The following is a 12,466-nucleotide window of genomic DNA, read 5'->3' as shown; positions in this document are numbered from 1 at the left end:
TCTAAATGTAACTGGTAGTTCAGTTTCCATGGCCCATGCAGTTCTTGACCTCCCATTAATCAAAATACAAACACTAAAAATACAACAATAAATCAAATATTAACACAACATCCAAATTCACTTCTAAGTACTGTACAATGTTTTGCTATAAAAATCATTTCAACGATTGCAGTTATTCCACACTAATTTAAATGGGGCTCTGTCTGTGTGTATGTATGTGTATATACAGGGTTTGAACCCACAACAGTCAGTTCCGCAGCTCAGACCTCTTCTGATTTAGTTATAGGAGTAATTTGTGATTGAAACAGGCAGTTGTCTTTTATGTGGACGATCTTGTAAAGAGAGATATGACGCGCTGTTTGCCAGGGGATTATGCAACTATTTGGGAGATGACACTGGAATGTTAGGTATCCAGGTTCCTGGGTTGTATTCCTGGCTCTGGGAGCAAAGCATGGTCTACAGCCTGCATAACCAAACATAAATTTTATTTTTAGAATTGTCCAAAATGTGCTATGTCTGTCAGCATTTTATTTTTTGAGAACACTGTTTGAACATTTACTAGTTCTACAACTTATGAGTAATTGTTCTGTTGTACAATATCTATTAAACGTGTGCAAAATTAAAGACTATGAAAATACACAATTATGAAGCTTTCTTTACACATAGAGCTATATAAAATAAGAGATGATTTAGTTCTATTTTTAGGTTTGCTGTCAGGCACTTTAGGCATAATACTTGAGTATTGTACTATGACCAGGAATAACCTCCAGTTCTGTAATTAGCTCAGCACAGCCCCCTAGCCCCATGGGATGCTCTGTTGACTTCATTGGGGCTCTGTGTACCTGTCCACCCACACAGAGCTCATTGGGGGATTGGGGTGCAGGCTAGAACTGATATACAAATTTTGCTAGATATCACTAGGGGAAGGCTTTCCCTAATTCTAGTTTTTATGCATTCTTTGAAAGGTTAGTTATAAAATTTACATGTAATATGCTAATGATAAAATTTGAGTAAATGTTTTGGGTTATATGTTATATGATAGTCATATTTTGTTCTTGGTATATGATATCTACATGATTGTTTTAAAATTGTATACTTTAAAGTTGTACTATAAAGTGACTTACAAAATTCTTTCACTTGTAAGGGTATATGCTTAATATTTTTAAGATCCAGGAAAAGAGAGGTATTTGGTGCATTATAAATTTTATAATGTAAGGAAAATACGCTTTAAATGTGCTGAACATGTCTCTTAGCCTGCCTATTTGGGGCATACAACATACATTGCTACAGCTGAGCAAAATTTAAAATAGATTTAAAGATTGCATCCATTAAAGATAGGTAGCATGGTACAGTAGATGGAAGACCGGACTGGGTTCCGTTCCCATCTCAGCCCAAGATAACACAGCAGATCAGTGTCAAGTCACTTCCCTGACTTGGCTTTTTTTTTCTTCTTTCACCCTTTGTCTTTGACTTAATATGTGTTTGTACAGTGCCTAGCTAAAAGGGGCCCCCATCAGTAGGGCCTGTATGTGCTACTGTTAACAGTAGACGTATTGACAATACAAGCTCTTCTCTACTCATCCCTCTAGACTATGTTAGAATTGTTCAGTGAGATAACTTTAACTGCCTAAATGGCAACTGTATGATGGATTTTTACTCAGGCAAAAATAACAGATTTAAATATAATAAAATGAATAAGCTTTGAAACTTGGACAAGGATCTGTGTTGTGGATGCTACTGTCTTTGCTTCTATTTTTATTAAAACTCCATTCTGATTGTCTTTTCTGTCAAACTGTTGCAAACAAAATGTTTGTCATACAAAATACCAGTATAGAACCGCAGAGGAGTGTAGATGTGGAGGCTTCTAAACAATGGATTGGGAATATCTGTGAATGATATGATTTAAGTAATAAAGCCACAAGTGAAATAAAATAACTGGGAATGTTGTTGTTTTACAGATAAAGAATTATATGCTTGGATGAAATGTGTGAAAGGACAGCCTCATGATCACAAGCATTTGATGCCAACTCAGATTATTCCAGGCTCTGGTACGATCACATAAAAACAATTTATTCATAATTTCTTTCTGTGTGGAAAGACTGCATTAATTTTAAATAGAAGTTCTAGTAATTTCTGAAATTACTTTTCAAAGCTACCTGTAGCACAATATATCCTCACCAAATAAATGGGGAGGACAGAGTAGGAGAGGTGCAGAGAAACATGGAGGTGAGAATTGGTGGATGTGTATGCAGGGAAATATAGGGGACAGGGGGTCGGGGATGGGGGGAAAGTAGGGTTTACACATTGCCGGGTTTACACTGCTCCAGAGTTGTCTAAAGCAGTCAGCATGTACTAGTAAATCTGACCATAAAAGTTAAAATTTAAAAAAAAATCATGTTGATATTATATGCTTTCCAATAATAGAAACATTACATGGTAACATTCTTTTTGGGATTCTTATTTGTTGTTCATGAGTGAAATTATTAATAAACTTTTTTAAAAGTAGAAAATTCTCAGATAGTGTAACTATTGTGGTGCAGTTTAGGTTGAAAGTATGAATGTATAATTTAGGGTAAAAAGAACTAAAAGAATGTTTCAATTATCCCCCAAACAAGCATCGTAAACCCCAAAAATTCAGACTTTCGATTAAAATAAATACCTAATGGAATTCCTAATACAGTTGGGGCACCTGAAGAACCTTAACTCTGCCCTTCAGTGATACCATAAGGGGAAAAAATTAAAAATCAAATGTGTCTTTAAACAGTTCAAGTAAAATCATTCTAAATGGGACAACAAACACATAATAAATATAATTTTATGGTTGTTGCTTGGTATTATTTCAGGGGGAAGTTAGGGCATCCAAGCATACTTCACAGATATAGATATCTAACTCTCAAACACACACATGCCATACCAAAATTTGGTTCAAAATATTTAAGTTGCCAGGTGAAGCACTCATCTCAGAAAATGCCAACATTACGACTGCCTACATATTCTCAGTTCTGTCCCCTTATGCATATGCATTATAATGTAGTGTTTTAAATAGGGATGTAAAATATTAATGGTTATATAGTTAACTGATAAGTAGTCTTACTATTAACCCTCCCTCGTTCACCCACCTCTTTCTGGGTGATAATCAGCTGGTAGAAGACCTTGCTGGGGGCTGGGGCCTCCATGTGGGTCTCGAACAGGTTCTCCTGCAGCAGAGATGCCAGTTTGGGATGTTGATAAGAGTTGATTATAGCATCCAGGAAGGGGTGAGCATCACATTTCTTTGTGAAGACATGTCTCTGCACAGAACCAAGTGGGAATCTTGCAGAAAAATAGTATGTGATTATATAATTAAAGATATATCTTAAAGCTTGTACAGGAGACAGAGTTAAGACTAACAGGACAATCTTCACTTTGTTGTTTCTTTGTTTGTGAGTGCTTAAGAATCTTTTGAGCTTTTAGTATGGAATATAAATAGTTTTATAATACCATCACACTTTTGTAAAGAGGATCACAAAATTTACGTTGTTCATGAAAGAACTGTTAATGGTTTTCTTTATTCCTACTTTAACTTATAGTTCTGACAGATCTTCTAGATGCCATGCATAGTCTTAGAGAGAAATTTGAGATTAAATCCTATTGTCAGTGTACCAGCAAACAGAGCATACAAACTGGGAAGTTCCCTGCAATGAATGGTGTCTCTCAGGTGAGTCTATAGTATTTTTAAGTTCGGAGTTTAGTGTTTAGACATGTTGATATTTGTTGATTTTTTTTAAAAAAATATTTGAATAATATCAATAAATCAACTTTTTCATGAATTTTATATAATTCTGTTCTGTGTAATTAATATATTAGCAAATTACCATCGTTGCTACTGTTTTGCTCATATTAAAACAAAATACTATATTTAAAAATAAAATTGTTCTCCTCTATAGGTTTTACAGAATGTCCTTAATCACAGTAATAAAATTTCTCTGTGCATGCCTGAGTCTCAGCAGCCGAATACCCCTCAAAAGTCTGAGACAAATGGCAATACAAGTCCAGGGAGTGATGTAAGTGCAGACAGCAAGTTAACTCCACCAGAATCCCAGTCTCCACTGCATTGGTTAGCTGATCTAGCAGAGCAAAAAGCCAGAGAGGAAAAGAAAGGTAAATATTAGACATACTAAAGTTAAGTGCGTGGTTTTGGGTGCTCCAGGAATTTGTGCTGAACTCACTATAAAAAAAATTCCACATTGGGTTTCATTTGTGTCATAAATAATTAAAATGTCATATTTCCTAATCTTAAAAACTCAGTGCTGCCTTCTAGGGGCATCAAAACTAGTTACCAATTATTTGTTGAATATAACAGAGAAGCCACTAGTGGAATGCATATGTAATGTGTTAGTGTTTCCCAGCCTCTCTCAGCTACAGCATCTCTCATTTGTGACAGGTGCACACTCAGCTACATGTCTGAGATGTTGAGGAAGGCCTTTTCATGGTACACTGTTTGACTGCATTTTGAAGGATCTAATTCATCCTCTGGTGTGTTTTCAGGTGAATAAAGCACTAGTGCTACAGTATATTACCACCACTATAAAATGCAGGATGCCAGTGTTCGAATTTCTGCATCATGACACAATCATGTATCAAAAGTATTTTTTATTTTAGAAAATAAAGAATGTCTTCCTGGAAAACATACTAAAGAAGAGAGAGACCAAGAGAGTTCAGAGTCTCTAAATTGTAAAACATCTCCTCCTGTGTCCCAGAACAACGAACAGGGCTCAACCTTACGAGACCTACTGACTACAACAGCTGGCAAACTGCGTCTGGGCTCTACAGATGCTGGCATTGCTTTTGCTCCAGTTTACTCTACAGGCACAACAGTGAGTGTATTTCCATAATGCATGGGGTTTTGAAAATTCACACAACTTGCTTTGGTACATTTTAATTAGAACAGCCTAATGACACTAGCTTTGAATGTTAATTTATAATTAAATATGTAAGTAAACATCACTAAAGCTTCCCTGAAAGAAAGGTAACTTGCATGTTTAGTGATGATTGATACATATTGTAAATAATTTGGACATTGATTTAGATTAAACATTGACTTAGTAATTTAAAGAGAGTTGAATATATTCATTGTCATTTTAACTGCAGTTCCCTGATTCCAGATGATTATTTCAGTAAACTTTTCTGTGGGTGCAATATATTAGTATATAGTTTTTATTTATATTTAATATTTCTGACATTCTGTTGAAGAAGGTAAATCTAAAATTTCCTAGTAAACTATTTTTGTTTTTCTACAAGGGTGGCAAAGGTGGAAGGACTATGCCAAACATTCTTGATGACATAATTGCTTCAGTTGTAGAAAACAAGATTCCACCAAATAGACCACCAAAGATAAATGTAAAATCTGAACTGAAGGATGGGCCAAAAGATGGTCAAAAATCTATTCTGGATGATTGCAGTAAATTCTACAGCGGTATTCCACATTCCTGGATCTGTGATAAGCATATTTTGTGGCTCAAAGATCATAAAAACAGCAGCAACTGGAAGCTCTTTAAAGAGTGCTGGAAACAAGGAAAGGTACATATCGAAGTGCAGTTCTATTATGAAAAGTGACTCTAGGTATAGGTTCCATGTTTGTGTGTCTGAGACTTTCAGATCCATTCTGCTCAGTTTACAAGTAAAATGATGGTAATTCAAACTTTCAGCTGTATTAGGTTAGCAGGGCTAACAGGAGTAAAACCTAACTAGTCAGTAAAGTGAACAGGTATTTTCATCATCATCATATTATTTCACCATCAGCAGTAGTTTCTCCCTCCATCACCAACACAAACTCCCACTAATTCAATAGTATGACCTTTAGAATTTAACCTCAACTCCGCAGGTGCCACGCCAGGTAAATTTTTTTTTTTTTTTTAAAAGTAGGGAATTGGAAATAAATTTAACAGCTAAAGATATAAAGACAACTGAAAGAAGTCTGAATGCACATCTTTTGTTCACCCTTGGCAAATACAGAATATATGTGTACTGAAAGTAGAGTTTAAAATAAAAACATAATTACTTGAGGTTTTTTTCCACAAAGATTAGAAAGTATATTCATAGATTATTTGGATCCAGTGATGCAGATTGTTCAAATGATGTTAGGTAACTGGAGAAATTCTAGACTTCTTCTTATTTACACCAGTGTAGAGAAATATGGGTTAAAAGTAGTCCAAAGTTACAGTTTTAATTTATTAAGTTTTTCCTAAAATTAGATAATAGGAAGAAAAATCAGATTTTACTTGGCAGGTGGTGCTGTGGGAGAGAAACAGCATATTAAACAAGCTACTCTTCATAATTATAATAATAATAGAAGATGGAATTAAATTAGCCACCCTAACTGAATATGTTACTAACAGGCATTTGCAGTTACAGAAGAAACTGGGATGGGGGAATGAAAATAATCTGGATGGATTGAGATTAGAAAGTGAGATGGTTTAAAGGAAAGAAAAGCACAGTTACGACTTTGGACAGAACTACATGTGTTCATGTTTGAAATGGTTTTTCACAACAGTAAGGGTTGGAAATGCAATTTTTATTGAAATGGAAACTTAAATTTTGAAAACTCAAATATTGAAATACTGAAAACTCAAAATCTAAAAGAACTGAGTGATAACACTCCCCATGCACTGGGGAAAATTTCTTATCACTAGAGACCAGCCAAATTTATTTGATAGGTTATTTAACAAATTTAAGTATTGTGTTCCTTTTGTTGGTTTTGTTGCATCAGTCAAAACTGAAGTTTGTCTCACTGGTCTGCCACATTTACTAGCTTCTGGGGTTGTATAAGCAGAAAATGTAAATACATATGCTAAGAAGCACTAAATATGTAAGCAAAAAACTTTAGAATGACTTGAGCTCATCAGTATTGTGTGGTGTTCTTTGAGTGCTTGCTCATGTCAGTTCCATTTTAAGTGTGCACACGCCCACGTGCATAGTTGTTGGAGATTTCTGCCTTAGCGGTATCTGTCGGGCTGGCTGTAGCACCCTCTGCAGTGGCACTCCCATGCGGTGTTATATCAGGCGCCGCCAGCCCTGCACCCTCTCAGTTCCTTCTTACCACCCGTGATGGTTGGTTGGAGTGCCTTGTCTTGCATCGCAAGAGCAGTAGCGGTTTTTCCTCATAGACTTCATTCTGTTCGTTGTTGTATATAGTTCATAGTGGTTAGTCATAATGTTAAGTTAGTAGAGTCCTGGTTGGGACTTTGCCCCAAGCAGAGCATGCCCCGCTCTCCCAGCTTCAAGTCATGCAGCAGGCCGATGCCGATAAGTGATCCCCATGACAGTTGTCTCAAGTGTCTTGGAGAAAGCCACAGAAAGGGCATATTGTATTTGCAAGAACTTTCGCCCTCGCACCCAAAAGGAGCAGGATATCCACTTGAGTCCCTCCTAATGGAGGCTGCTCTTCACCCCGCGTTGGAATCCTCCACCAGATCCCATGCCCAGTACATCAGCTTTGGTGCACAGTGCGCTGCCAGCACCAGACTCGGCCCAGCAGCATTCCCCCTCGCTGGTGCCAAGGAAGTGGCAGAAGAAGCAGACCTGTTTGTCAGGAAAGTTTATCGGATGGCCAGCTTACACTTTAGGGTCTCTAACCACCAGGCCCTGCTGGGAGGTTATAGCTTTAATCTATGGGACTTTCTTAATAAGGTGGAAGAGGCTCTCCCACAGGACCGTGCCCAAGAGTTCGCTGAGTTGGTGAGTGAAGGCATGGCGATGGTCCGGGGAGTCCTCCAGATGGGATGTGAATGTATTCAGCTGCCAGGGTGGTCACATCGGCGGTGGCCATGAGACGCAACTCCTGATTGCAGGCTTCTGAGCTGTCCCAGGAGATGCAGACCACGATCCAGGACCTCACATTTGAAAGTTTGGGGCTCTTCTCTGAGCTGACTGACTGTAGGCTCCATGGACTCAAGGACTCCCAAGCCACCTTCCACTCCCTGGGCTTGCACGCCCCTCAGCCAGTCAGGAAGCCGTTCTGACCTCTGCCGCTGCCTCCTCAGTCGCAGTGTAGGTCCTGTGGGGCTCTCAGGTTTGGCTCCTGCATGAGGAAGGACAAGGATAAGGGGCGTAAGAGACACTACCCGTCCTCTTCCCACCTGGCTGCCCAACCTGACCCTCCCAGAAGTCAGGGAGGCCAGAAGCAGTCATTTTGAGGATGCACTAAGGGACAGTACTGGATCCAACCCTCCCTTTCCTCAACTGCCTCTGTCCTTTCCGGTTGCCCTGGTCCCATGTCACTTCGGACCACTGGGTGCTTGATACAGTTTCGTCAGGCTGCAGGCTGATTCCTGAGCAACTCCTCGTTCAGGAGGCTGAAAATGTCCTGCACCTTGAGCCAGTGGAAAAGGTTTCTCGGAACATGGAAGGCAGAGGATTTTACTCCCGTTACTTCCTAATTCCGAAGGCAAAGAGGGGCCTCAGACCCATCCTAGACCTGCGTCGCCTCAACAAGTCCTTCAAGAAGTTGAAGTTTTGCATGGTCTCTCTAGCCTCCATCATTCCCTCCCTGGATCCAGGAGATTGGTACGTCACCCTTGATTTAAAGGATGCATACTTCCATATGTCCATCTTCCTGGGCCACTGACACTTCTTCCTCTTCACGTTGGGCCAGTGCCATTTCCAGTTCATGGCAATGCCCTTTGGTCTCTTGTCGACCCCAAGAGTGTTCACAAAGTGTATAGCGCCAGTGGCCGCTTACCTGAGATGTCGAGGAGTCCAAATATTACCCCTACCTTGATGACTGATAAGCGGCCGGTCCCCAGATCAGGTGCGGAGGCATCGCGATCTGGTATGTTCCACCTGTTGCAATCTGGTGTTGATAACAAATGAGAAAAAGTCAACCTTAACCCCGGTACAATGAATAGAATTCATTGGAGCGGTCCTTGACTCCACTCGGGCCAGGACCTTCCTCCCTGAGACTCGGTTCCAGGCCATGGCAGACCTCATTGCGGGCCTGCGGACCCACCCGCTCACCACTGCTCACATGTGCCTGAGACTGTTGGGCCACATGGCAGCATGTACTTATGTGGTCCAGCACACATCTTTGCCTCAAACCCCTTCAGGCAGGGCTAGCGTCGGTCTACGTCCCCAATGTCAGGGAACTCATGGCAGTTCGACTAGCCTGCCAAGCCTTTCTACCTCAGATTCAAGATAGGGTGGTGCAGGTCCTGACGGACAATACGGCTACGGTCTTGAATATCAACAGGTAGGCAGAGCCAGGTCGCCTGCCCTCTGTCAGGAAGCCCTCTGGCTCTGGAACGTCTGTCTGCAGCACAACATCCATCTTGTGGCCGCTCACCTTCCAGGGACCAAGAACACTTTGGCAGATCACCTCAGCAGGACATTCTTGTCTCACCATAAATGGTCCCTTCATCCGGAGTTGGTCAGTTCCAACTTCCGCAGGTGCGGAACTCCCGTGGGTGGACCTGTTCGCGTCTAGGCAGAACAGGAAATGCCACGTCTTCTGCTCGATTGGGGGTATGGACGGAGAATGCTTGTCGGATGCCTTTCTGCTTCTGTGGTCGGGGGCTTTGATGGACACCTTCCCTCCAGTGCCGTTGCTGGCCAAGGTCTTCACAAGGATCAAACAGGACAGGATGAGGGTCATCAGGGTCATCCTCATAGCACCGGCATGGCCGCGCCAACACTGGTTAAGCAGTCTGCTGGACCTTTCAGTGGCAACCCCATTCCAGCTACCACTCAGGTTGGACCCGTTGTCCCAGAACCATGGCAGTCTTTTGCTCCCCAACCTGGCTGCGTTACATCTGACGGCCTGGCTGCTGCATAGGGTTCAGCGCATCCTGTTGAGAAGTAAGAAGCCCTCCACCAGAGTGACCTACCTGGTCAAGTAGAAATTGTTCACTTGCTGGATTGCAGACAAAGGTGTTCTTCCCTAGCAGGCTGCCTGCAACTTATTCTTGACTGCCTCCTGCATCTCAAGCTCCAAGGCCTGTCCCTCTCATCAGTCAAGGTCCACCTAGTGGCCATCTCCGCCTTCCACCTGCTGTTCAAGGGCAGATCAGTTTTTGCTCAGGATATCACAGCCAGATTCCTTAAGGGCCTAGAGTGCCTCCACCTGCAAGTCAGGGACCCTGTCCCACAGTGGGATTTGAATCTGGTGCTGTGGCAGCTCACGGGTCCTCCCTTCGAGCCTCTGGCTTCCTGCTCTCGCCTTCTCCTGTCTTGTAAGGTAGCATTCCTGGTCACAGTGACGTCAGCCCACCGAGTATCCAAGATTCGGGCGCTCACCTCAGAGCCACCGTACACGGTCTTCTACAAGGACAAGGTCCAGCTAAGGCCACACTCGGCTTTTCTTCCCTAGGTAGTCTCTCAGTTTCATTCAAGCCAGGACATTTACTTATGCGGCTTCGGAAAGAAGACCAGTAAGTCAGAGGAGGAGCGTAGGCTACATGCCCTACACATCAGGAGGACTCTGGCTTCATCCTGTCAATGTAGAAGGGCATTCTGTAAGTCGACGCACTTTTTTGTTGCTGTGGTCGACAAGATGAAAGGTTGCCCTATATCCACTCAAGGAATTTCCTCTTTGGATCACTGCCTGCATTCACTTCTGCTATGACAAAGCTAAGGTGCCACCCCCGGCAATCGTCACCGCCCACTCTACCAGGGCACAAGACTCTTCAGCAGCCTTTCTGGCCCATGTGCCTATTCAGGACATCTGTAGAGTGGTCCCTTGGTCGTCTGTCCATACCTTTATATCCCACTATGTACTGACCCAGCAGGCCCAGGATGGTGCTGGCTTCAGTAGGGCAGTACTGCAAGCCACTAAGCTGTGAACTCCAGGCCCACCTCTGTGCATACTGCTTGTAAGTTACCTAAAATGGAATTAACATGAGCAAGCACTTGAAGAAGAAAAACGGTTTCCTACCTTTTCATAACTGTTGTTCTTCAACATGTGTTGCTCATGTCCATTCCATTTCCCACCCTTCTACCCCTGTCGGAGTTGTCGGCAAGAAGGAACAGAGAGGGCCAGGGCAGGCAGCGCCTGATGTACCGCTGCGTGGGAGCATGGCTCCAGAGGACGGCACAGGCGGCCCTACACTAAAGCAGAAATCTCTGACAACTGTGCACGTGGGCACACGCACTCCTAAAATGGAATGGACGTGAGCAATGCATCTTGAAGAACAACAGTTACGAAAAGGTAGGTAACTGTTTTTTTCTCAGTTCATTAGTAATTACAGTTTTTGAATCAAATATCTACACTGATACTAGAAAAAAACGTTCTCTAACAACGGTTACAACGCAGACACTTTGAGAAGAAGAATTGTGATGTGCGCTGAGGATAACTGAAAGTGTGACGCTGTACCCAACAAGTTTTATATATTTTAAATAATTGAACCTTTTATTACAGAACATGAATTTAGTCTTGTGCTTGTTCTATTTCACTGTTTAATATCTGACTGCTCAGATATCTGAACTTTTGGAGAGTGAATTAGTAGGATCGGTATGTAGCATATATTGGCCCTTTCCCCATATTGAAAGGTATATTTTTAATAGATTTTATTACTGTGCTCAGAAGTTTGTAAGGCACATCACAAATAGTTTTCTCAGTGTCAATGTAGATATTTGATTCAAATTCTGTAATTACTATTAACAAATAAGAAGGATTCTCCTAAATTGTGTTGAAGATTAGGCAACAGAAAAATTCTCAATGAAATCCTGATCATATTGAAGTCAATGGCAGTTTTGCCATTGACTTCAGGGGGCCAAGACTTCACCCCAAGACTAGAATGTATTTATTTGCTTTGGCTTAATTGAAAAAGCACCATCTTGAAATGCAGTTTGTATTAGACTTTTACCATTTCTTTATTTATTTTTAAGCCTGTGTTAGTGTCTGGAGTGCACAAGAAGATGAACATCAACTTGTGGAAGGCAGAGTCAATTAGCCTAGATTTTGGAGACCACAAAGCTGATCTGCTAAACTGCAAAGACAGCATTATTTCAAACACCAATGTCAAGGAATTCTGGGATGGTTTTGAAGAAGTTGCAAGTATGTTATTTCAAGTATATTATTCCAATAATCATAAATACTGTAGCCACATATGCGGCAAACAAAGGATACTCTTTAACCATGGATTTTGAGGTTTTGAAGATGTTTAATTCAAACAAAAATTTTAGCCAATCTGTTTAGAGAGTACAGAGGCTTTGCATTTTGTACGTTTGCAGGATGGCATAGATACAGTATATGCCATAATATTTTCTGTATCACTCTATGAATTTTAAAGTAAATTAAATGTCCAATTTTGAGCTCAGCTATTTAAATGTGTCTTATCTTGGAGCTTGTAAAATTAGTTGCTTAGCACATGCATTAATTTTCAAAGATATGGTACAATATACAGTGTATATCTGAGATCAGAATGGAGCAGTGAAAGTTCAGTTGTATCGACCGGTTCAGTATAAAGAAAAAGCCTAAAATGTGTGTAGTTTT

The 12,466-nt window shown here is 41.1% G+C and overlaps 1 protein-coding gene across 4 annotated transcripts in view; it reads left to right on the top strand.

Annotated features, from left to right (window-relative positions):
• The window catches only part of JMJD1C (jumonji domain containing 1C), a 306,728-nt gene that overhangs the window by 262,053 nt on the left and 32,209 nt on the right, over positions 1–12,466 (top strand). For 3 of the 4 annotated variants that reach the window (XM_073353432.2, XM_073353433.2, XM_073353434.1), the window contains exons 14-19: positions 1,959–2,048; positions 3,570–3,697; positions 3,927–4,140; positions 4,642–4,856; positions 5,281–5,559; positions 11,860–12,028. In XM_073353432.2, coding sequence (XP_073209533.1) covers positions 1,959–2,048; positions 3,570–3,697; positions 3,927–4,140; positions 4,642–4,856; positions 5,281–5,559; positions 11,860–12,028 — 1,095 coding nt within the window. Of the gene's footprint in view, positions 1–1,958; positions 2,049–3,569; positions 3,698–3,926; positions 4,141–4,423; positions 4,528–4,641; positions 4,857–5,280; positions 5,560–11,859; positions 12,029–12,466 lie in introns of those variants that run through there. The other variant, XR_013636074.1, reaches the window with a different exon arrangement.

The sequence above is a fragment of the Lepidochelys kempii genome, chromosome 7 (genome assembly GCF_965140285.1).
Source record: "Lepidochelys kempii isolate rLepKem1 chromosome 7, rLepKem1.hap1, whole genome shotgun sequence".
Classification (NCBI taxonomy): Eukaryota; Metazoa; Chordata; order Testudines; family Cheloniidae; genus Lepidochelys; species Lepidochelys kempii.
Note: the sequence above shows the minus strand (reverse complement) of the source record. Positions and strands in the feature narration are given on the sequence as shown.